The sequence below is a fragment of the Phasianus colchicus genome, chromosome 7 (genome assembly GCF_987193195.1).
Source record: "Phasianus colchicus chromosome 7, bPhaCol1.hap1.1, whole genome shotgun sequence".
Taxonomy (NCBI): Eukaryota; Metazoa; Chordata; class Aves; order Galliformes; family Phasianidae; genus Phasianus; species Phasianus colchicus.
Genome location: NC_143442.1, coordinates 17,603,860 through 17,630,357, shown reverse-complemented (window position 1 = coordinate 17,630,357; position 26,498 = coordinate 17,603,860). Strand labels below are relative to the sequence as shown.

At 37.0% G+C, this 26,498-nt stretch overlaps 2 protein-coding genes across 24 annotated transcripts in view; one reads left to right on the top strand and one right to left on the bottom strand.

Annotated features, from left to right (window-relative positions):
• The window catches only part of GALNT3 (polypeptide N-acetylgalactosaminyltransferase 3), a 36,436-nt gene extending 17,789 nt beyond the window's left edge, over positions 1 to 18,647 (top strand). For 4 of the 14 annotated variants that reach the window (XR_016468249.1, XR_016468250.1, XR_016468237.1 and 1 more), the window contains exons 11-15: positions 1,978 to 2,226; positions 4,912 to 5,028; positions 5,951 to 6,637; positions 7,202 to 7,350; positions 10,775 to 11,373. The gene's annotated coding sequence lies outside the window, so the exon portion shown is untranslated. The other 10 variants (XR_016468240.1, XR_016468239.1, XR_016468238.1 and 7 more) reach the window with 10 other exon arrangements.
• The window catches only part of CSRNP3 (cysteine and serine rich nuclear protein 3), an 89,535-nt gene continuing 74,728 nt past the window's right edge, over positions 11,692 to 26,498 (bottom strand). For all 10 annotated transcript variants that reach the window (XM_031599533.2, XM_090143905.1, XM_090143906.1 and 7 more), the window contains 3 exons: positions 18,664 to 18,923; positions 13,898 to 14,194; positions 11,692 to 12,820 (listed from right to left, as the gene is read on the bottom strand). In XM_031599533.2, coding sequence (XP_031455393.2) covers positions 11,780 to 12,820; positions 13,898 to 14,194; positions 18,664 to 18,923 — 1,598 coding nt within the window. In that variant the 3' untranslated portion in view covers positions 11,692 to 11,779. The remainder of the gene's footprint in view (positions 12,821 to 13,897; positions 14,195 to 18,663; positions 18,924 to 26,498) is intronic.

Below are 26,498 nucleotides of genomic sequence, written 5' to 3'. Positions count from 1 at the left end.
TACTATGTTGTTAGACTGTTGTGATTTAACCCAGCAGGTGGCTCAGCACCACGGAGTCATTTGCTCACTCCCCCCCACTTCCCATGTAATGGGAGAGAGAATTAAAAAGAAAAAAAAGAAAAAAGCAGAACTTGTGGGTTAAAATAAAACTATTTACTAAGATAGAAAAAAGGAAAAAGATGATAATTATGATATACATATATACACACACTACACACACGTGTGTGTGTGTGTGTGTATATATATATACACACACACATATATTCATAGACATATATATATATACACTTCTTCCACTTGTCATATGATACGGAATATCCCTTTGGCCAGTTTAAGTCAGCTGTCCTAATTCTGTTCCCTCTCAGATCCTTGGGCTCTTGACTGAGAACTGCCCTGGCTCTATACAATGCTGCTTAGCAGTGACTATAAACATTGGTGTGTTATCAAGAATGTTTTTCTTTTAGAACCAAAACAACATCATATCAGACACTCTGAGGAAAACAATTCCATCCCAGCTGAAACTAAAACACTGTTTCTAACTATATAGGGAGGGATGAGAATCAAGCAGTATGAATGAATGTAGGTTTGCCACTACCTTTTTCTTTCTCCTGAACGTGTTTTAACCTCCCAATTCTTAATTGGACACTGCTGCCTCTTAATCATCCTCCCATTTCTAGTCAAAAAGTCGTCACTGTTATGCAGGGAATATCAGGGTGAATCATGGTTACTACCTCCCTGTCTAGGTAACTGGAAATAAAGAGCTCAAGGCAATCTATTGACTTATTCAAGGTTTGTGGTTAAAGTGTGGACTTGCAATGTTTTTGCTGGCTGTGGAACAAAACTTGGTTTCTGTGGGTTTGCTGGCCTGCCAGGTATGAGCTGTATGAGTTAAAGCAGAAGCAGTCTTCGTTGTTGACAGAGTAGGAACTTGAAAAAAATGGAGCAATACAAAGACTGATAGGATTGGCCTGTGCTTTTGACAAGAAGGAAGGGAAGGAAGAAGCAGTGTTGTTTCTAAAAGGTAATGTGCAGTTCCAGTGTCTATTTCAAATATTTTGGGGGGAAATGCCTAAAGAAATAGAACTAGATGTGATTTTTGCATGGTGATTTCCAGTATTCCTTGTGGAGGATCTATTCCACAAATGCTGGTTATTCACAGCTTGTAGCACTCAAACCAGCTACACACAAATGTGGAAATAAAAATGTGTTCTGCCTGCATAGCGCTTTGAGTAGCGTGCATATAAAACTAAGCCATATGAACAAAAGCTTATGCAAGCTAACTCCCATTTTATTATTGGAAACCAAGAAATAATTGTTGCATAATGAAGAACACTCTTTAAATGGGGAAATGATTAATTTGTAGTGAATACAGTCTGGGGTGCTGTATTGCTATACCTTAAACAGCTTAATGTCAGTTGTGCTTTCCCTCATGCTTCATTCCCATTGCTATCAGGTCCTCTTTGTTCCAGAGTCCTTTTATTAACCAAGAAATTTAAAACAAGTAACCTGCCACTACTGCCTTTTGAAAACATGTAGTTTTGTTCCTTCAGCAAGTCTTTTCATTTGTCCTGCAAATTTCATGGTCACTGTATACACTGAAACATCTAAAGCATAATACTTTATTCTCTTCTAAGCTATTAAATTGATTTTTTTAAAAAATATGCTGCACTACATTTCTGAGAGCCAAACAAAATATCAGCAGTTCTGAAAAACAAGAATGTTTTTTCAGAAACCTCATACAAATGGCAAATTGAAAATCAGTTTTTCACAGGGAGTTTTCTGGCTCATTTACTGCCTTTGCTTTAATTTAAAATACTTTCAGTAGTGCTGTTTTGCTCTTCCCCCGGGGAGAGAAAATGGAAAAACTGTTACATATGCAGTATGTAAAAACTTGTACATCAATCAGCTGGCTTTGTAGGCTATTAAATAGACCAGAAAAACTAGTGTTAATCTCCATCTCACTGTGCTATGTTATAGGAAAGGAGCTGCAGGTGTTGAAGAAGGCTTGATTTCAGGCACAGACAACTCAGGCTTACTCCTGGCAGGATGAAGCAGATCCTAGATGTGCTTTGAGGGCGGGTGGCTCAAGGTAGCTCCTGCTCTCCCACCAAGAGGCCCTGCTGACTTCTGATTCTTTGTGACTCTGCCTGCACACAGCACTACTACCTGCACTGGGACTTCACTAGCTCAGCATACCCTCAGGAGTACCTGCCAATCTACGTAAATGTGAGTATAGAACTGTGAGAGTATTATTAATAGAATAGTTTACAGCTGAACCTTAGAGTTAAGCCTTCCTGTTTCTGAAATGGCATCCTGATGTCTTAAATTAGAATACTGGTTTGGAAAGTTGTTTTCCAAGGTTTTTTTTATGGTGGTATGTCTTAGCAAGCCCTGGAGCACTGTTAACCATAGTTTGTGGCAATGCCAAAAGCAGCCTGGTAACAGATGCTTTTCTCTTCCATGTAGCTCCTAATAAATTTAAACCAAATGCTACATTAAATCTGTGAGAACTTTTTTTTCTATGATATAGAGAACAACTTTTCTTTATCAATTTTTGTGGATACAAATAATTTAGCTGTATGCAATTTGTCATTGCACTTACCGTCAACTTACCTTTTACAAACGTAGAGCACAATTTTAAGTATCAGAATAGAAAGATGGCACAGAGCTGTATGTATTGTTAATAATTTTCATAATGAAGCAATACTGATCAGCAATTTTCAAAATAATAAAGCAGTTGTCCTGCAATTTACTAGTAAGGCTACAATTCTGTTATAGCCATTAACATTTCTCCAAATTGACCACCAGAGAGAGCTGTTGCTTTTTTTTTTCCCCCAACAACTGTTCACAATTATTCTTTCATTAACTTCTAACCAAATGATTAAATTCATCATGGTATCTGCAGAAAAACCATGTAGTTTATTCCACTCGCCAATGTGTATTAGTGTCACAGAAGGGCAAACAGAAATACCAAACAAACCATTTCTGTGGATTCCTTTAGTATTTAAATGCTAAGTTTAAAAAATAAAGTAAGATACAAAACACACCCCCACAGTTGAAACAGTTTCTTGTTACGTTATCAGGCTGTGAGGTATGGGAGAAATGCTAGAAATTTCACAGAGCTTCTAGAGAGACTCTACAGCCCTGGGGAGGAGGTGCAGTACTAATTCTGACTTTGCTAGGCAAGAGAGGAATGTCTGGTGACTGTGTAGCAGAAGTAAGATGCACAATGCACTGGCAGCCATGATATAACGTAGAAACCTGTTTTACTTCATTGCAAACAAATGGACAATATATATTGTACAATATATAATAAAAATACAGCCAATACAAGTGCCACTAGTTAACAGAAAGAACTAATGTTAAGACTTAAAAATGCTCATTTTTGTAATATATACACTGCAGTAATAAGCCACAATAAATACATCAAATTCCATATCATTCATAATAAATACTGAAAATATAAATACAGAAGAATACAGTTAATTTGAATAAATTATTACAACATAAGGTCAAGATTAAGTTCTGTTGAATATTATTGTAGCTTATATTACCCTTTGGCATCTTTGATGTTGCAACTTATGTAAGAAAGAGAAGAAAGTAATTAAGGAAATGTGTAATTCATGAAGCTTTAAATTATTTCCCTGTACAGATTTTAAGATGAAATTTTCTTTGCTTCTTCAAACAGTTTAAAAGTAGCAGTTCATTTCTGTATGTTGCCTTACTGTTGAGATCAACATAATTTTAGTATGCAAGATAATCTGTAATGGAAAATGTTGATTACTTAACATAATTATTTTTCTCAAAATTTAGTGAAGTTGGATGTAATGTACAAATTTTAAACAAATGGCTACAATTACACCACAGTTTTTAGTCCCACCGGAATGGATTATGTCTGAAAGACTATCAACTTTCGAATCTATGCTGTGGTGTATTATTTACCACTTGCTCCAATTTCCAAAGCAGTTTTATATTTATATGGGAAATATTTATATACAGAAACAGGAATCTTTAAAAAAAAAAACAAAATTGAAATCAAAAAGCCCAGCATTGGAACACACAGTGTAGGTTTGACATAGATCATATTTTTTAAAACAAAGAAAACACTTTAAACATAAAAATGTAATTTTATATATATTTTACAAAATTTCTAACTACTAGCTGTAGGTGGAAAATCGAAATAACATAAACTGTCATGTTATTAACCAATTTCGTTATTAACCAGTACATCTGTATTATTTTTATTTGCAAAAGGTTATTACACCAGAATGCAATTTAACTTAAAAGATTGACTTTACTAAGACACTATTACAGGCTGAGGCTCTCAGGAAAGAATTTGTAACCTACAGATTTTGACTATTTTGCGCTGTTAAATGTGTAGCGCTTATTTTACATCAAACACTTTTAAAAACATGTTTTACAAACTACACTTCAGACATATTTCCATAGAAGTGCCTACATCAGTCAATTAAAAGAAGGACCCCGTTGTTAAGCATCATTTATATGGGATTATTATGTGAAAGCTCATGTGGTGGTATTTGTTTTAGAAATAGAATGTGTTGGTTTTGGGTTTTTTTTTTAGAAAAATAGCATGCTGCCTTCTGTTTTTTAAAAGAACTAGCTGCCAGTGCACATAATGTTGCAATCTTTTCAAGAAGCTAAAACCTTATGCTCAGCATGCCTATCAGAAACTCCTAAACGGGTGGCTGTTTTACCCCAGAACCCCAGCGAGGGTGACCTTCACCTATAATTCAAATTTTAAATTTCATTTTTAAGTAAAGAACCACTTTTAAAAAAAGTTTCAAGTATAGAAGTCTAGAAGAATTAGCTGCCATAACGTACTAAATCTCATTAAAAACCCCCAAGTTAAAATGCTAATACAAAGGACACCTATTTCTTTTTTGCTTTTAGTGTCTGTTGTTAACTGATGTTATACTAGAGCACAGGCCTGGGAGTTAATTCAGTGATACTGAGAATGACTTTGCGGTTGATGTATGCAAAGAAAAGACAAGGTAGCGTTGCTTCAAGGTAAAAACTTCTTGTTTTTACCCTGCGCTTTTGGATGAGTCTTTAATGCTTGCCCGCATACGACTGCTGTTGCAAATCAACATTTCTTCTTTGCAGGAAGTTCATACTGGTTTTAAGACATTTCAAGCAACAGAATTCATTTAATGAGCTAACATGACCAAACATGTAGTGCACAGGCATATGCTTTCCCATCCTTGCTCTGGGGATATCTTCATTTCATATTTTCTGTATTTTTTTCTCCTATATCTTGTTCTCTTTTGCCCTTCAGAAAAAAAAAAAAAATGTCCTTATCAGTATATCTCTTACCTTCTTACCTCTCTTCCTCTAAATTGGCCTTTCTGTCTTCTCACTCACCCCAGGGTATATCTGCCCATGCAGATGGGTTATCCTGACCCTTGTTGTATACAGTGGTTTAATTTGTACTTTCCACCATTTTTTCTGCCAGTAAAGAAAAGCTAATCCAGTCTTCATGGCTTAATGCAAATGGGCACAGTTAGAGATGAACTACGTGTAAGACAAATTTATTTGACCTCGTTCTATTCTTCTCAAAATTCATAAAATAACTCAAAAAAACTGAAGTGTAACAATGAAAAATAACAGTGATTTAATAAGTAAATGGAGTTGTGCTAAACCTGGGTGAGGGATTATCATCTTCTCAACTGAGAATAAATACAGAGGATAGTGAACATGGTTCTCCAGGCAGTGAGACCTTCTGCATACTGGATGTTCTCCTAACAGAGAATATACAACAGTAGAGCAGTACGCATCTTTTTTTTTTTTTCCCTACTATAAAAGTGACTCTATTTTTGTAAAAGGGTACTTTTCATTTATTGTTTATATTAGGAAAAACGAACTGCAAATGTAGTTTCCTTAGGTGATGTTTCTTCTGCTTTCTTTAATCTAGATATTTCTCTTGTACTAGGCTGTGCCGTATCAAACATGACACTCTTCCTCTGGATCTACAGGCATCAAGAGATAGGAGGATCCCCTTCCACATCTGCAACCCATAGGGGTAGTTTTCCTTCCCATTTGTTTGTGGGTACAGCAAAGGAAGGCCTATAGAGAGACCCTATGGGGTCCATTCCTGATTACTGTTTATTCAGAGCCAGTGAGGGAGATGACATTTTTTTTTACCACAGTTCTAATTTGTCTGCGTGCAAATGTTTAGTGAAAAATAAAATCAACTCTTGCAGGATAAAGGACAGATAGCACAGAGGACACTACTGCTGCACTTACATAAAGTTGTTTCGAATGAAAAGCCTTACTGTAAAACAAACTTTTTCCCAGACACTAAGATTCAGGAAGGAAGGAAGAAAAAAAATGAAAAGACTAAGGCTGGAAAACATTGAGATATTTCATGAATCAGATGTTCTTATTGTAAGTAAAATTTTTTATATCAGCCATTAGCATGGCAGAAAGTTCCCAAGGTTATTACAGCTTTTCTCCTTAAGAACTATACTCTGAAATATTTATTATCAACCAAATAAAAAGCTACCTCTGATGTAGGAGGAAGAAGAGACAGCAAAAAGGAAGCAATTACGAAGAACTTGAGCATGTGTTCCTTTGGACATCTTTACAACTAAACACTGCTTATTTATCACTTCAAAAGGTTTGTATTTTGGATTGCATGCCACTTGGAGAAAATGGACAATTATTAGCACATAATTTTGTTGTTCTCAGTAATCAGTATGTAACGTATACTTTTAAAAAGAAATATTAAAAATTAAGAACTATTAAAATGTTGAGATTTGTCATGCCAATGATTATGTTAATGAACTCAATTCTTCGTGTGCATGTGCTTTGAAAATAACAGTAGCTTTCAACTATTGTAAAAAAATAGGGATCAGATTTAATATTTTAGAAATAAATTCTATAGAATATATTCTCTGAGTTAATTCTAGTTTTTCTAAGTATTTTACAAGAAATGGTTTGTGACCATGGTAAAGTAGGTGATAGAACTAGTCTTTAGTCCCAGTAGGAAAGCATAATACCCCTAAACACTAGAAGATTTCTGGTATCATTCTCTTCTGTGCCTTTTCCTGATTGCCGCAAGAAAATTAACTAGCACAAAGCACTTGAGTTCACATAACTCAAGAGTTACAACACAGGAGTTTCTTGTTTAGCAAATGCCTTTAAAACAGTATTGTGGCTCCAACTGTCTCTTTTGCTTTAGCTCAGAGTGAGGGTACCTACTTTGCTGAAGGAGTAGCCCTGGCAAGGAGTTTCAACTGACAGAACTCAACTAATGAAAGAAGATAAGCGGAGGAGTAAGACTGCCAGTTGCTAGTGTCATTGGCAAACTAAAATCTCGCTGCTCAACAGGTAAATCAAGCTTTTTTTCTAATTTTCACATTTTTCACTGTGAAATTTATCATTCTATGTTTGCTTATTAATGTTGTCCATAAAAGAATATCTTGCTTTTGTTGTGTTTCATGTTAATGATGAAATTTGTACTTCTGAGCTGAACTAGAATTGATTGGAAAAGTGGACTTCGTTTGCAGAAATTTAGTTATGATGCCAAAAAAAAAAGAGGAAAAATGTTATTCTGGCTGTTGTCTTGAAAGTTTTTAATCACAGCATCTCTAAGTACCTTGCAAACCAGAGTCGTAGAGTCACTTCCAAGTAACAGAGCAGGACAAAGGCAAAGCCAAAGGTACCCAGATCTCCTCTGTATTAGCCTGTTACTCTGTCCGGTATTTCACATTTCTATCAAAATATCATGAACAACTGAAATATTCAAAAACATGCCATGTTTTGTATACGAATGTATGCTCTCAATTTTTAAGAAACAATTTGTCTTTAGTGAAGACATCCTCTAGGTTGACTGTGGGGCAGGAAATGTCTACATGGTTGATTTAATAGCACATTTACTGAAATACAGTGCTCAGGTAAGATGAGAAGCTGGTTCTGGATTTATTAGCAATCCAGTGAGTAACAACATCATGAATATTATCTGCATTTTCTGTACAACTTATAAAAAGGCAAGATACCATTGTTAACACTGTTAACTCATCAGATAACAAAGAGGTGAGCTGGGCTGAACGACATTTACAGCAAATGATGGTAATCAATGGCCTTAGAAGACAGAAATGTCAACTCAAAGGATTCACTAGCAACAATTTATGTAACTGTAAAATGGTAAAGCTTCACAAAGTTAAAACTTTCCTATTGAAATGGTGGTATACAGCTGATAAAAAAAAAAAACTTAAAAGGAAAAAAAAGAAAAAAATCAGAAAGCTTTACTGACCAACTTTTTATTTTTTTTTAAGGATGTTTCAATGGGTATGAGTTGAATTAAAGCTCTTAAGAAAAAAAGATACTGCATTTTTGCCAGAAAAGCGCCAACTTTAACATCTGTTAAAGCTTTATAAGCTTTAACAATGCTTTTTTTCCAAGAGGGGCAAAGTTCACATTAGGAGCAAAAAGGCATTCAGTTTTATGTGTTGTTCTATTAATTTTCTGTGTGAAAATCCAGTTTGAATGAAGGGGAATTGCTTTTGTTATTATGTATTTTTTCTGAGCTACCTAATGCAATCATAAATTATCTGCCAGTTTATTATCTGGCTTCTTACGAGTGCTTATCAGTAGCAAAATGTGTTAGGAGAAAAAGCTGATACAGCTATCAGTAAAGTAAACATTTCCAAAAATGATAAGCCATGTCTATACAGAAGCAAATACTGCCATTTATAATTTAATAATATAATACTTTTAGCACATAGAAATAGGTTTGCCCCAAATGATATGACTGTTTAGCAGTACTAACTAACTGGGAAATGGGATGCATCATATGTATACGTTAGCCCAGAATATAAGACTGAAACACTCTTCAGCTTATGATTTAAGTCAATTTTTGCTTCTATGAAGATTTCTTTGGTCTTCTAAGCAAAATATGAAAAAGTGATCAAGGAGTAGGAATCTTGATTCCAAGCTGATTTCTACAGCTAACTCAGGAGTTATAAACTGGAGTATCTGTTCTGGGCAGGGCTGTGGAATTAGCTACTTTTAAGCAAGGGCAAATACTGTAGCAAACATTCCTTGGCATACTCACTACTGCCTGCATGCTGTCTTTAAGCTCCTTGTTACCCTGTGCTGTACACTATTGAGAATTTAGCTGTATTCACCCCATTCCCCCACAGCATACACATCAAGTGTATGGTATATATACTTAAGTACTCAGAAATTTACAGAGGAGGCCTGGGCTCTGACACCAGTGCCAAGAGAAATACAAAGTAACTATTGTCTCAGTATTTTAAAGTGAACTTTTATAAAGTTAATCGCTTACTGTGCTTGCTAATGTTATTAAAGGTATTTTTCATTTGGAAGTGTGGGGCCAAGAAAATAATCTCTTATTGCTCAGTTAGGGGGCGAATAATGAAACAAAAATATTTAATTTAACTTTCCCCCTGAGTAATACCCTGGTAAAGTGTGCATGATGCTCCAGAAGCCAACACACTCTGAACTTAAAATGCTGCTACTGATTCACAATTGTTCTCCCAGCTCAGGAAGGGATTTGTGCTTTTGATGCTGGTGTTGCAAGACTGCCTAATTTAAGCCTGCTGTTCATGAAAGATCCCTGTGTATGGAGACTTGTAACATTTGCTGTACAATATCTGGACAGAGTAACACTACTCTTATTTTTTTATGCAGAACCTTTTATGAACTAAGGTTTTCTCTGTAAAGATGGGTATTTGCTATTTGGAAGTGGAGAACACACGCATTTACCTGGCTGCTCAGCCTGTACAGAAAGAGATCAGAGTGACTAAGAGCAGCAGGGCCTAAGGAACTGCTGAGGCAGTTGAATCAACATGACTGCATTTTCCCAGAACATGGAGTATGCTGTAAATATGGAATATCCAGGCCCAGGAGAACTAGGACTTTCTGATGCAATCTGTGTAGGACTTGTGGAAACAAATAAATAAAAAACCTTTCCAGTGACTACGTGGAGTAAAAATATTTTGCTAATTTAGCATAGAAAATGCTGATCTCAGTAAATGAGATGCCCAGATCTCACTAAAATAATTATTTTTTTAAAAGTACGTTTTAAATCTGGAAATTATTCTACTGAAGCAGTTTATGTGATGTTGTGAAGAGCTTCTAACCAGAAAAGTCACTGTCACAGAGCTGAAGTTTATACTCTGTTTACATGCATACAGCTAACCACTGGGATTTGACAGATGAAAATAAGATGCTGATCCTTATTTTGGGCAAACAAAAACAGGTCTTTACTGCAGTTATACTTGATGTATGATATTTCATTATTAGAACAAAATTAAAATAGCTTCTGAAATCAAAGTCAATAGAGAATTAATAGAGAAAAAGCAGGCTCTAGTACACTTCCTTTTCTTGAAGAAAGCAATATGTCTGTTCATAAAGTAAAGCAGGCATTTTAATTTCCACTTATTTTTAGAATAAATGGAGTACAAAGTAACGGATATCCATATGGTGTATGTGCTATTCTGCTTGCGGACTTTAGCAGTGTAAAATCTCTGTAGCTACGTTTTGTCATTGACTATACTGATCCTTATTTAGATCAAGTAATTCAAGTGACAGTCCACAAAAACCTTTGTATTTAAAAACTGCTAAATATTTAGGAAAATCTAGACCCTTCCACATTACTTTCCATGCTTCATTTAAACTGTGATCAACAGGACTTCTGCTTGTTAGTTGTTTTTTGTTGCTGTAGGGTTTTGGGTTTTTTTGTTTTTTTTTTTTAAGTATTTACTGACTTATTCATATACTGGCTTAGGAAAACATCCAAGTTTTGTTGCAACGGACTTTAAGATCTTACATATACCTCGGAATCTGGAGTTATGGCATTTCTCCAAAATAGTTCACAGTTTCTGCAGTTGAAACATCACTGCAAAATGGCACTAAAGTGCATAAGTAAGTATCTGAATGTTTGCTGGGCTAAAAGGTGCTGTGCAAGCTGAAGTTACTGCTTCGCCATTATATACAAGATCGTTTTTTCTTTGGGAAGGGGTGCTAGTTCTAGAAATACCACTAATTTTGATGGAGGATTGTCTACCTTTTACCTTTCTATAAGATGTACATGCCCCCCTTTCTGACTCTTCTGTTGGTCAAGAACAGTAAACAGAAAGAGAAAATAAATAGTACTCTAGAAATGCATTTTAAGTTAATTTATCAGAAATGGTATTTAAAAAATACACGGTATTCCAGATGAAAATTGGTCATGCTCTTTCTTACTAACTATGGATCTTCTGTTCAAATGAACATGCTGTTCATTTTTATCAAAACATGAATACTAAACTACCATAAATAAAATACATACAGTACAGAACAATTAAAACTTTTTTGTACAGTAATTACTTTTACATTAAAGTTATGTTCTTTCAGGTACGTTAAAAATCAGGACTTTAAACATGATTATTTCAAACTATCATTTTTAACAATCTTGCACAGGCCCGACAATCAAAAACTTGAAGCTTTGATTCAGATAGCTTGGCATGTTTCATGTATTTGACAGGTAGGCTACTTTGAAATATGTTAGGTGTGGTTTTTTACTTACGTGTTTTAGTTTTATCAAAAGACAGTCTGATGTTGGTTTGCTTTTTTTAATCTTTACATGAACTGATTCTGTGCAGTGCCTCTGGCAATGTAGCTTGAAAGTGTGTCTGGAACATTGACTATAGCCCAAGTGTTGTCTACCTCTTAAAAAAAAAAATTAAGATTCTAGGAAATCCAATTTGAGTGCATTTTATTACAGGAAGTCAGTCTTAGAATAATTTTAATATTAAACAGGTACTGTTTCTACCACTGGTGATTTGATGCACTCTTCATGCAGTCTACTCTTTTCTGAGAGGACTAGTGAATTCTCAGCAGGGTGCTCTTGTACACAACTCTCGCCATTCAAAGCTGAAACAAATCCATCTTGAGAAGGACCTTTCAAGAATGAGTGAAATTCCACTTGAGAGTGACTTGGCCTATGCTCAGTGTATAAACTGTTACACGGAGCACTGCTATCACCTTCAGAAGATGAGCAGCAAACAATCACTGAGGGGTTTGCAGAAGGGTAATGAGGGCTGCTAAAAGTTTCCTCTGATTGCCGAGTGTAGTCAACAAACTGTTCTGAAGTCATGCTGTAAGGCACCAGAGAAAGATTGCCATTCTTGACAGCATCCCTTTCTGAGTAAGTCTCACCAATCTGGTTAGCAGTGCCAGCAACATGGTTCTCTATTTGGTAATATAGATTTGAAGAGTTAGTATAGTATGAGGCATTTTTAGAGTGGTTTTCATGCACAGCAGTTCCATCAGAGTAGCAAAGGACAGAAGGAAGAGGCACCATGTCAGCATGGGAGCTCATACTTTCTACAAAGTCATCTGCTTTTTCTTCCTCATCATCTTCCTCATCTTCCTCTTCCTCTTCATCATCATCTGATTCACTAGGGGCTAAACTCTGAGTGCTAGAATCAGTAACTCCACTACAAAAGCTACTCCCATCTTCCTCTTCCTCCTCTTCCCCAGGGCAGTCCAAGTCCTCGGCTGACTGAGAATGCATAACTGCAGCCTGAGGTTCAGTTTCAATCTCAAAATTTTCTGCAATTGAATATTCAACCGGATGGGGTCCTGGACTCATAGTACTAGTATGTGCACTTATCTCGCTGTGGCAGCCATTTAGTGATGGAATTTGCTGTTCTCTATTTTTCTCCAATTCAAGTTTCATTATTGTGTGCAAAAAGTGAGTCCGTACACGGATAGGATTAAATTCAATTCTACCTGCTGTATTGCTACACCCTTCTTTAGTGCAACCGCATGGAAAAGACATACGATCCACCTTTTGAAAAAGAGAATACAGATTAACAATACTTAGCATAAACCTGGTCATATCACAGAACCTGGAAAGCCTAAAAATAGAAGTGAAGTGGGATTCAATTGAGAAGTACTTTAAGAATAAGCCATATCAAATATCCATGTCTCATAGTGTCCATTTTAAGTATATAAAAGTGTGACTGAATCTACAAATCAAGTAGTTCTATTAGACAGCTTAAGGTCTGTAATTTTTATCTACTCTATACCTAAACATCAAATGTGATGCAGAAGAGAGCCATATGAAACAATCAGTCTAGTACATCTTCCCAAAATGTGAAGATGACAGGAGAAACAGGAGCAGCAAAGGGAATGTATGATTTAGAATAGCAGAGAAAATTTAGCTGGGATTTAAGAAATGATGTAAAAAATCCATTTAGAAAGAAACCAACTCAGCTGCGTAACAGCTACTCATGGTAATTAGCAGAAACCATCTTTTAGGGAATTCCTATTTTGGGACATTTACAGCTATATGTGCAATATGCGATACCATTAAATCTGCAGAAAGAAAAACTACCTGCTATATTTTGTTGCCTGCATGCAGTTTTTCATGCTTGCATGTTAAGTATCATGCATGTTAAAGAAGGGACAGTACCGCAGTTTGACTTATTACTTCTCATTGAGTTTTGACTATAATTCACATTTGGACAGTATGTGAATTGTCTCTAAAACAAAAGCTACATACCCTTGTGAAATCTGCAGGCTACTGATTCTTCTGTTTCCATTTGCATGTTTAGATAAAGGCCAAAGGGGAACATGAGGAGGAAAATATGTATGAACAAAACCAAAAATACTGAACAGTGTATATGCCTAAACTGATCGTAAAATAAAGATGTTTAAGGAGAAAAATTGCATTGCACATTACATACTCTTAAATCCGAGCCTTAAACTAGTTTAAAATCCACAAGTGTTACTTTTTAATAATTCACTCACTTACTTAATAATCTTTCAGTACTTACCACCTCAACAAAAAAGTGCATGCACACACACCCCTAACAACCCATTCCCTTGCAAGATAAATAATGACAATAATGTGGACGTTTACCTGACACTTTATGCCTGCAAGACTGCAAGTGCAAGTTTCTGGATCACAAAACACGCGGCAGTCACAGCCACAATCCTCTCTGGACAGCCGGATGGCCCGCAGCTCATGTTTTTCTTCTACATCAATCTTCTTCACTCCAGAAGCTCGCAGCAGTGCCCTTCGCTTTTTTGTTGGCAGGGGTTGTAGAAAGAAATACTCATCCACTTCAGTGTTGTCCAGATCAATATCATCATCAGAAATGTCATCCAGTGTCAACGTATTTGCCTCTTCAGATTCCACTGTACCATTCTTTGTCATCTGTTACATAGAACAATTAACAAAGTGCTTAAACAACAGTTACACAGAGTTGTCGTGTATATATATTTATAAATATGTGTTATAAATTAATTATGAATGTGGAAAGCCATACGTAAGGAAACAAAACAATTATATCATCTAGCTATGTATGCATCTTATGTCTAACAATGCAGTCCTGAATCTTACCTTTACCACTCCTGCTGCTTTTATTATGTTCTCAACTGCATGAGCATTTTTCATTTCCCATTTATATTACAAAATCTTTTGGATTCTGTCATTTTATAGCATAACTGAATTACTCTACGTTGAACTCCTACAGATGGCCTACTTCTTTTCTAACTCCAGTTTTGTGTTTATAGTAACTGTATAAGAAAATCACAGAAGAAAATGCTCATTATTTCCAACCTGTACTGTCAGGTTAAAAGTGATACTCATCCCCCTCAGATGGAAGGAGCTTCAGTATTCTGACTGCAATGCTTACACAGTGTACGTAACATGTACATGTTACACAAGAAGAATCTCTCTCTAGACCAGTAATCATCCCTTCTTAGCAATTCAGCACCATATTAATTTAATGCAGGAGTGTTCTACCTTCACAGTCATTGTTGTTTCTTTGCAGTATATTCTTACTCTTTTTCTGTAAGTGCAGCCTTCAGAGCTTAGTGCTTTCATTTTAATAATTCACCTTTAATGTTATTTACTGTGTCTGTTATCCCTAGTTTTACATGCATATACATTCATCTCTTACTTCATCTGAAATGCAGGCATGTTCAAAATGTCCTCTCAAACTACCTTTATGTTGTTTTCTCACTCTATCTCCTGTTAATCACTTTGTTTTACAGTGATCAGGTACCCTACATGAGGCACTTCAAAATATTAGTTCAGCAAGGTAGAATAAACAACATTAAAGGTTTTTTCTGTATTCTTTACAGTGAGAGACAAGTAAATGCAAGGAAAAGTTCAGCTGTCTGAAGGCAGTGGAGGGGAATTTCTCTCAGTACATGTAACTCAGGCTGAACATCCAGATGGGAGCCTGAATCATTTTCATTCTTCATTTTCTGTTACCTACATACTACTAAATAGCCTCGTTTTATGTTGCTTTGGCCTTCTTTTTGCATTTAATAGAAAAATGACTGACTTACTTCTAATTTCTCCAGTTTCAAATATACACAGTTCAAACAAGTCCTTAAGCAGATCACCATTATTTAATAGTTTGTCATAATTTAAATTTGAAACTAGGGAAGAATTCTAATTCCTGCTTTGGTAATTATTTTTGTTGTGATCATCAGCTCTTACTGATAAGGTAAATACTTTAACCGCTCAGCTTACAAAAGGCACCTACAGAACCATGCCCAACCTGTCGCATATTTCTCCTCTTCCTGCAAAGCTTAACAGCTTTGCTAAGTAGTGATCAAGCATTAAGGAGTGAATTCTATCTAGTCAGGTGCTGTAGGCATCCTGCAGACTGCAAAGTCACACGTGCAGAAATCAAGTGAGATTAAACAGCAAATTGTAATTTCAAAGCATCTCAGCTCCTTTTCACTCCCTTGCTGGATGACTCCCTTGTATTCTCTGATTTTTTTACTCCATTTTGTGACGCAAAGAACAAATGAATTAATGAAACTGAAAGCTTTGAACATTTCTCAAACAATTAATTGGTTAACTACAGATGGAAGATTATTAAGAACCACAAAATAGATTTTTCGATTCAAAACCTCAGGACAGCATTATGTTTTCTTGTTGTCATAACACATCCGAATTAAACGTGATATGCAGATGGATACCATTTTCCTCATAAAGCTAAAGGTTAATTCATAACAACAGGCTATGGCTGATGAACACATGAAGAGTTTGCATGAAAATTCCTTCAACTTCATAATAGGTGACAAATTTGGGCTGGATACCTTTGCCTGTCCGAGCTGGAAATTCTCTCTTATACTTTCACACAAAAGAAACCAACACGGAAAATATATTTTTAGTTTCTCCTACAGTTCGCTATAGAAAAATTGATCTATTATAATTTCATATCATACCACTACTGGCCTCCATTTGTATTGTTCAGAAACATGAATCAAGTAAGCTAAAGATTTCTGCAAGCTCCTAGACAGAACTGGAAAACTGAAAACTGAATATTCTGCCTTAATACTAAAACAAATTTACCAATTATTGATAAATCCATGACCAGCTTGCATGAATTCAGTTAAGTCACATATATATCTAATGCAGTTAGTGTACTGTGAGTTTCCTTTCTTTGAAATTATTAAGCATATACGCACGTGAAAACATGCACCATCATCACATTTAGGTTTCATAAGATTACCTAGCTTACAGAAAATTGCAAAATAGCAGATTTTTCATAGCAGCTATCTAACATTTTACCATTCCTCAATGATACTTCTCAGGCACACTCCCTAACACCTGACAGATGGAAAAAGGACTAGAACATTATTTACAAGAGAGAAACCCACATCCTTTACATTTGCATTTGTCTTGTTTTCAAAATAAGTACAACCTGTGCTGATTTTATCCATTGGTCTGCAGGCTCAGGGGCTTTAACATCACTTGGGGTCAAGCAAATCATTTTAAAATACCTTAATCTGAAGAGACTTTAGCTAATCTGTTGTGTTTACTCATACCGTTTCTGCAAATGACAGTGCATTTGAAGTAAAGCCTACCTTCTACCTTTCATCTCGACAAGTTGGCTTTTACGCTCAGATTGCCATTAAAACTTTCACACTCTGCTGCTAACAGTGTTTATGCCACTGTCAGCAGTGCTTACACCAAAGTGCTGCTTTACATGACTACAGTGACTTCAAGATGACTGTAAAGTCTTTATCATCTGCTTTTAATCAACAGAGATTTCTTAAATAATGAACAGTACCTAACATTACGAAGACGCAATTCCAAAATATTTGTATTTCTTTTTTCTTTCTTTAAACAAGTTGTACAAGAGACAATGTGTTCTACCTTGCATATTTTAATCCAATGGGAAAAATTAAATTAATCGGGGAAGCTGAAATTTAAGAACAGAACAAACCACAGAAAATACTATTTTCTGTTTGCACTATCATTCTAATCAGTCCTTCAATCAATCTGACCAATCAGAACAAACTTTGCCTTCCTTCAGTTTATTTTCTTCATTTTTCTGTGCAGATGTGCAGTACCACTGACTGATCACCTTAGAAATCTACAGGCTTTCCTTTCTGCATTCATTTAGAAGTCAAGTGAACAGCAAAACAGTTCCTTCTGGAAGTCAGCCAAGGGATCTGCTCAGAGTCACAGCTCACTTCCCACTTGATGCTCTGAAGATCCTGTGATGTTTAGAGGTATAATCTCTAAATAGCAATAAATCATTAACTCCAGCCTTTTACTTCCAGCCTGTCAAAATGTCTGTCTTTTATTTGCCTCTCTACTGCGTGGTTTTATGTTTGTGGGGCTTTGTTCATAAAAACATTCAATTGTTATCAATTATATAAGAATCCATTTTTCTATTCAAATTAAAAAAATAGGAGAGAATGAAAAATAATTATAGCAGTAAAGGTCATACGCACTGCTTCAGGTATTCAGACAGACAGGTTACAAACACCGTTCATTCTAGTGGAAAAAGGCAAAGAGATTTGCAGTGTTATTTTGCTTTGCACCTACACAGTACTCTCTGACAAAGCACAAGAAATAGGAGCTGTGGAGCCCAGCAGTTCAGCCACAGTTCAACTTTGTTTACTTTCTGAAAACAAACCCAAAATACAGATAACATATACCATCATACTGGAAGTTTTTCATTCACTAAACAAAATAACAAAACCTGAGATTTTGCTAGCAAATTAAAAGATGCAGAAGGGATGCTTCAAAAAATGGAATCCCCGTCTCTTCTCAAATACAGTTTCCTTCCTCTACTCTGCTAAATTAAAAGGACAGCTGCAAAACTACCATTGAGCTGAACTGATAAGGCAAGTTAATTTGTCTGGTTTTTATTCCTTAACAGACAACTTTTGGTGAAATACTAAAGATGAATGACTGCATAAATTGGTACACTAAAAACATTTTCTGTACTGCTGTTCCCTACTTTTTGCCAAATATAGTCAAACTGGCAAAGAAAATAAGGTGTTTTAGCTTTCTCTACTAAAATGTTATCATTCCTTTGTCTAAATAGGGCACTCTGCCAGGGCTCAGAGGCAGTTCCAGAGTCTAATTTCAGACAAAGTTCCAGTGTCTCTCTGCCTTTGTCATCTTCTCTGTAAAAAAACAAGCAAACAACCGCATCCCTGTAAAACACTTTAAGGTACACATTAGCAAGAGCTACATCAGTGCTTCATAATATCAAAAAATATGTATCTTCAGAAAAATAAAGAATGCAATTGCTCTCACTGAAACTAGAGTTGAAAGTAGTTTTGTTTAAAAGATGCACACATACAACTCTGACTCTGCTCATGAGAATACATAAGGCAAGGCTCAAAGTTAATGAGTTTTACCTTTAATTTTAGAGAATTGAGTTTTTCTTCTCTCAGGTGCTCTCGCAGCATCTCCCGGTGAAGCCTCTCCTGCTCCATTGCAAACTCTCCAAGCGTGTACTGGCGCACGCTGTTGTGGCGAGTGGACATTCCCAGCGTGCTTCCCCCTTGGCTGGGAACACTGGTGAAGCCTTGCCTTCTCGTGAAGTAATACACAGTGACACAGTTAAAATGGACATTTTTTGTTCTCTTCCGCTTCTCTCTCTTCAGAATTGAAGAAGCTGGAACAGATACAGTTTATATTAATGATTACATTAATGATAACTTGCAATCACAGCAAATTTGTCACTTGAGTACTTTTATTTTCCTTAACATGCACACGCTACCATTCAGAGAAGTGCAGTCTAAACAAAGTGATAAGAGTTGAGAAAATTACCATGTATGCAAACCCTGAAGTCATTACAAACTGCTACAGTCATGAACACTATTCTACTTTAGAACAGAAATTCTTCTTCAGAAGAGCTGTTTTCCAATAGCATTTTAAAAGTTTTATTCTTTTCACTAAGGAAGCAAAGCAAACAAATCCCAGAAAAATTTCTTTTTACACTGCCGCCTCAACTGATCCATCAACTGGCACTTCCTTAAACCCCAGCACACAAAACAGACCCTGCATATGATAGCAGTCAGGCTAGCAGCAGGCCTACACCTCTCACAGAGCTGTATGCACCACTGGAATGCAAAGCTCCAGCAGAGATTTGCTAGCCCATCTTTAAAGTACTGGATCACATCTGCAGAAAACATTTCTATCTTTTATACTTTAACATGTGTGAAACCAGTGTTAGATAAATTACAAAGGCAGTATGTTTAGTGTTTCAGACTCTCAGAAATGTCTATTTATCATAAAATCAGGTCTTTTCTAGAATCATAGAAGCACAGAATGGAACTGGGTGATATTTATGGTCCCTTCCAGTCCCCTTCCATTGGCAGGCTTGTCACCCACAATCAGGCTGCTCAGGGCCCCATCCAGGCCAGGCAAGTAGTCCCAGTGCCTCATCACCCTCTGAATAAAGAATTTTTCCTAACATCTAACCTTTTTTTTTAAACTCCTTTCAGTGATATCGATCTGTCGTTTCTTACTGGTAACAGTGGTGAGTCTATATGCAAAGTAAGAGATAGAAACAGTAGGAGACCCTCCTTGATTTTTAAGACTAACCAGCAGTCTGATTCATTTGATTTACTGCAAAATGACAATAGGTTGTCAAGAAAGTAGGTAACAAGTTATTGTTTTGAAGCTCAGAGGCAACAACTGGGTAAGCACAAGTGAGCGACTGAGTTGCTGGAACTCAAGCAGTATTTAAAAGGTGCCTGATCATTTCTGAAAGACTTGGAACCATTCCATAAATGCTGTAAGAACAACACGATATATGTTGCTAATCTAAAACTGCACTGTCTCTAGAGGCTGGGAGCACTTGGCCTTCAGCCTTGGTTTTGTAATAGGTTCTGTTCATTTCACAGTTAAAACACAGTTCATTCATTCCCCAATTATTAAGTACCAAAATGTTAATCATCAGAAGTGTAAAAACCTCAAACTTCTATATTAAAAAAAAAAAAATTGGGATGGGCTAGCTATATGAGAAAAAAAGTACATAGGAAAATATTTTCTTGTAATTAAATCACAGATGATATGCCCTACTAACACATTCATAAAAAACATTTTGGGTTCTGTAAACATTGAAATAATATTATTTTTATAAATACTGACAAGCAGCTAAAGGCAAGGTAAATAACAAACACTTTAGACGTGCTGCAGGTTTGCTAAACTGCAAGTGTAAAACAGATAAATAACCACATTCACCTATAAGTCCTCGGCAAAGGATACTGCAGAAAGGAGTAGGATGTATACAGAAGAATTAGAAGAAATTCTGCTACATTAGAAATGTTTAAATTTACATGTTTAATGACATCCCTTATCAACAAAGCCTGTCAAAAATATATACAGGAGTTTTTAGTAGGGATAGAAGGCTATTATAACAGAATAGAATATTTGATGGGGTTATTCCAATTTTGCAAATATGAAGACCTGCTGTAATGTACTGATTTTTTTATATACGTTACAGTTTCAAAGCAAAATTTTTACTATTAATAACACCAAAATTTTAATAGAGCTTGGAAGCTTTATATCATGACATTCTCTTTCCATTTAGAGTGAAAGAAAATATTCCATGAATCAGAAAGTTTTTTGCCTATTGCTCTTACACAGGAGCATACTAAAGGAAAGTGCATACTAAAATATCCTGCTCCTAGCAAAGGAGATATCTCAATCATCCTGGATGTGTCCAGTTTCTGATGGAGTACTATTGATGCTATTTGAATTTCAACTGGATCTTTAGGAAGAAGCATTGACACCTACTGAAGGACAAGCAGCACTTATACTACATAAAACAGCCAGCCACAAATGAGATGAGACATAAAACTATGGAAAATATCAAAGGAAAGAAAATACAGAACTGTATGTATGTATGTATGTGTGTATGTTTGCTTCATGAAGAACTACAAGGTAATTGTGCCCACATCCCATGAGCTAGAAAATGCCTTTGAATCCCTACAAACTTCAGCATCTACTACATAACACTCAAATGTATAGCAATTTTTTTAGATTCAGCTATGGAATTCTTGACATGGTTGCTTACTGGCAGAAGTACCAAATGCTGGAATAAAAGTGCTTCCATTCTTCTGTCAGTTTCTGTGGAAAAGCTGAAATACACTACTTTAAAAATAATGAAATCAACCTGAATTTTTATTTACCATCTACACACTAATAAATGGAGCTCGGAGGAAAGCTGTGCAATCTAACAAATTCCATCTGGAAAAAAAAGAATATCACCTATGGTAACAGCTACACTATATGGACAAGCTATCCCACCATGCAGATTTCTAGGGAGGGGCAGAGACACCCACCCATGTGAGCACGTGTGTGTTGTCAACATTTACAAGAATTTCATACATCACCATATGTTTATGCCTAAATGTTTGGTCAGCTGTCTCACTAAGACTGCTGTTGCCTTGAGCTCTCGTAAAGAACCCATTAATGCATTTCCTCAACTTCTTATATAGTTTTTCTCGCTTCTAGCAATTAAAGTATCAAGTGCTACACCAAAGGTTTTGTTTTGTCACTGACAAAAACGGTGTTAAAGTGGAGATAAGCTGAACTCCAAGAAAATGCTGGAGTACTCTAATTGCAACAAAAACGAGCACTGTAAGTCCAGCTCTATACAGCTGTACTGAAGACAGTGAGATCGGTGAAATGCATTTGTTGTTAATGTCAGTAAAATTCATGCTGTCATTTATTAACACTGTAGTTCCTACTTAGACAAATTATACACTAATCTTCGTAAGTAAGCATGTAAACATTGAGGGGTCTCAGATTACACGCAATTATTTATTTCTGAAACTCATCTTATCTTTTGGGTTTGCTTCTGTCTTGTCTCACCCCAGAGCTTATTAAAGCAAGAGCTGAGACACTACAGATAACTCCATTGCCGTCTCTTCTATCCTACTGTTAGGAAGAAATCAGAACATATTCATATTTATAACTATGTTGTTTGTAAGAACAGAGCAGGCAGGACCTGCAAAGAACACAGGATTGCTCTTAGTTATCCAGAAACAGAAATCAGAGATATTCTGGTGTCCCAGATTGTTGAGGATACAATCAGCCTGCCATCAGTGCACCCGGGGAGCTGCAACCACCTCAACAAATGGGACCTGAGGAAATGGCTACAAGTTGTACCAGAGGAGATTTAGGTCGGGCATAAGGAAGAAATTTTTTTCTCTCAGATTGTGGTCAGGCACTGGAATGGCTGCCCAGGGAGGTGGTGGAGTCGCCATCCTTGGCAGTGTTCAAGAGGCATCTGGATGAGGAGCTACAAAATACGGTTTAGTGCTCGTGAGAGCAATAGTAATGGGAGAATGGTTGCACTAGATGACCTTGTAGGTTCTTTTCCAACCTTGTGATTCTATGATTCTCAGTACCAAAGGGCATGCCAAGGAGCACCAGTCAGCCCTCAAAGGCATAATGCATGTGTTCTGCTGTACTTCCCCAAGTCTCAGTCTCTCACTGCCTTCGTGTGATTTCTCAAAGGCAATTAGTATTAGAGTTTGAATGGAAATGTTAAACATTTTCCAGCATCAGCTCATTCAGTTCTTTTTGCTTCAAGACAACAAAAACTCACAGTTTTCAATCATCTTCGCAGGATTCAGAGCCATATGCTATTTTGCATGCACTGCACCTTAAGCAGTAGGTTTGAATCAGTTGTAATTACTGCTAAGGACACCGCTTAACTCAAGACACAACAGAAGGACATATAGAATATGGAATGTAAAGCATAAAATCTATTACCAGAATGAAGAATGGTGCTGTTAACATAATTACTGCTACAGAACTGTCCCTCAGAAAATGTCAATGTCTGAACAAGCTCTTCAGAAAGAGACATCTTCGAAAAGCCCTGCCAGAGTTCAACCTCTGAAACAGAAGCAACAGCTCAAATGTTGATTTTTGGCGTTTGAGTGGGTTAGTTTCTGGGTTTAGCAGAACAGAGCCTGAGTTAATAACCTGCCTGCAGCTCCCTGCCTCCCGTGGCATCACACCCGGTCCCACAGGGCTTCCCAACTCCACACGCACCACACCAGAGCAGCTGCTGCACTTTCCAGGCTGACTGCAGGCAGTGCTGAGCCCCATTCACATAGCACTCACTCAGCCTGCACTAGCAGCCACTGCTCAGGTTGTCCACAACACAGCACACTTCTGGAAAGTGGGAACCTGCTGTAAACAGGCTTCCTAAAGGTCAGGACAAAAGACTTAAGGGAAAACTTTCAAAGAAAAACACAGATGGTTATCCCATCCTAGAAACACAATCTGCTCTTTGTTCATGCCCTTTTGTTATCCTTGTTTGTGATGTGCACACTATGGGATGCATCTATTCTTATTTTCCTCAGCTATTACCCTCTCTTCCTTACAGTAGTTCTCTTTATCCATACCAGTTACAATTACTTAATGACTACACATGGCATTTCCATCAGTTCTCTTCGTGCACCATTCCAGGCTTACACACGTCTCTGGTGACTAAACGTCCAAAGGAAGTCCAAGAAGTGCAAAACTGAGGAACGACTGGAGAAGAGGAGGCTCAGGGGAGACCTTATTGCTCTCTATAACTACCTAAAGGGAGGTTGTAGTGAGCTGGGGGTCAGCTTCTTCTCTCATGTGACTCATGATAGGACTAGAGGGAATGGCTTCAAGCTGTGCCAGGGAAGGTTCAGCCTGGACGTTAGGAAATACTACTTCTCTGAAAGGGTGGTCGGGCGCTGGAATGGGCTGCCCAGGGAGGTGGTGGAGTCACCAGCCCTGAAGGTGTTCAAGGAACGTTTGGATGTTGTGTTGAGGGACATTAGCGAGAAGCATTGGTGATGGGTAAATGGTTGGACTGGACGGATGATCCTGTGGGTCTTTTCCAACCTTAGTGATTCTATGACTGTATACAAGCGAGAATGCCTATTACCAGACATCAAGTTTTATCATTACAACCCTTTGTTTTCTATTAGAAGAAGGACTATAGATAATTCAAGAAATTGAGATTTTTCAGTGATTCGTTCATAAAGCTGCAAAGCAACACGAAACAAGAGTTACGTGCTGCAGGACAATCTTCTTCTACACAACAACATACCCCTACTTCTCCTAGTTACTACAGTAATGCTCCTCCAAAAGTCAGTGTACTCTTGTGAGAAACATCCAAGTCTCATTTATGCATGACTAAATTATAACTGATTAAATAGGTAAGCAGTGGCAATGATGTACTGACAGATGACTTCATTTTGTTCTTTGGGCAGTGGACCTACAATGGTGTAAGACCTGTGAAAGTCAGAGCACTTAATTCCATATATCTCATGACTGAAATAGAAGCCAGAATCCCCACACCTGGGAACACATCCTGATACAGCTGTATTTGACTGTGAAATGCAAAAAAATACTTCCTAATTTTACAAAATCCTGATGCGAGTGACATTTTAAACCCATAAAGATTTTCAAACATTTTCTACTGAGCAAACTGATAGTTCTTTGATTACTGAACACGAATAATCTGAGTTCTGGCTGAACTCCAAAACATAAGCACTTTCTTCTGCTGTCTCAGCTATTCTCCTGATGTCAAAGACACATTAAAATAAATGTAAACCATATGGCTACTCGGCAGATTACTAGCACTCTTGAATCAATGAGGGCAAAGCAATTCATTGTCACCATCACAGAAATGTCTTAGGCACATGAACATTCCTAAGGGCTGGGAAAAAAACCTGCAGCCTTTTGAATTAAAACTGTGTTAGACAGGAAGAAACACTGCTTTACTTATACTATACTATCCCATTTGTCTGCTTATTACATACTTTTAGTTATGCAAGAAGAATTAACACTGATCTCCACCTGCTCATTGACTGCCATGCAGTGTTCCACCAAGTCTAGTGACGCAGAAGGCAAAGCCTCACACCCCCTGGAAACCCAGGTCACATATCACTGACAAAAGCCAGCTCTGATCCACAGTCTTTGAAAAACAAAACAAAACAAACAAAAAAAAACGTGGGGAATTAGCGTATTCCAGAAATTGCTTCTATGCTCCCTCACCACCTCTTTAAAGGTACACTTCTAACAGACTCGATATATTAAAAATTTAAAGCCTCTAACAATTAAATGCCTTTCCCACAAAACTGGAAATCCTCCTTAGAAGGAAATGCTGTGACATATTGTATCTTGAGGGCAAGCACAGCATATTCAGAAAGGAGCAACATGAGGGCTGGAAATTGGGCAGGATGGACACAATATTGCACAACAGTAACACTGACTCTAACAGATTCACTGCTCCATCCTTCTGGTACCTCCCTCTGCGGTAAATCCAAGGCTAAATTCATCCCACAGCAGTGGCTGGATGGGAATGCTCACATAATGCCAGATTTGCACTGCACTTCAGAAATGGTTTCTGAAAAAGACTAGTTCACAGGCAGCTCTGACTTTTGACAATTTTCACCTGAGCTTCAGTTAAAATTTGACCTCACTATCAGAGTTTTGTTTAAAATTTTACAGAAACGTCACAATTCTTTGCATGCTGAAAGCTGGAAACGCACTGCTGAAATCTCAAAGAAAGCTGTATGTTTCCTTCCTCTCCACCCTCAATTTGCAGCAGGCTTTTCTTTGACGCTCACTACAATGGCACAGACTCTGTGCTCTGCAATATAATCAGCCTGCAGGGAGAACTGGAGACAGTTAACCGCTCTCTGCCTCCCCATTTGCTCTAAATGCCAGCTGCTGTTTCCTGGATGATTATTTCTGACCTTGGCCCTAGCTCTGAGCACTGTGAGGATGCCGCCATATCCTTGCAGGAACGCCCATGCATAACAATTGCATTTGCCGAAGTCTCCTAAGACCACAGTCAGTCCTTTGTCCAACCTTATGGAGACTTGTGTGCTCAGCCATTGGACACAAATACGACTTCGATCGACTCTCCATTAATTTGCATTTTCAGGCATTTTGCATATGTGATGAATGCCTTCAACAAATGCATTGTTTAAAGGAAAAACTGCCCTGTGTACATTGCATGAAATGTACTAATTTATAGGAGAGAAATTTTCAAAAATACAAACAGAATTAAAAACACAAATCCTTCTAAAAATCAGCCAGCCTCCTAATGCCTCTTTATGCTTTTTAAAAATTCCTTCTCCTGCAGTCATTAGTCCAGGTAAAAGACAGCAGGCAGGATCTCTTGTATACCTAGCCCTTTCATTTTATATGAGATTTGACCTCTGAGAAATTCACTCCA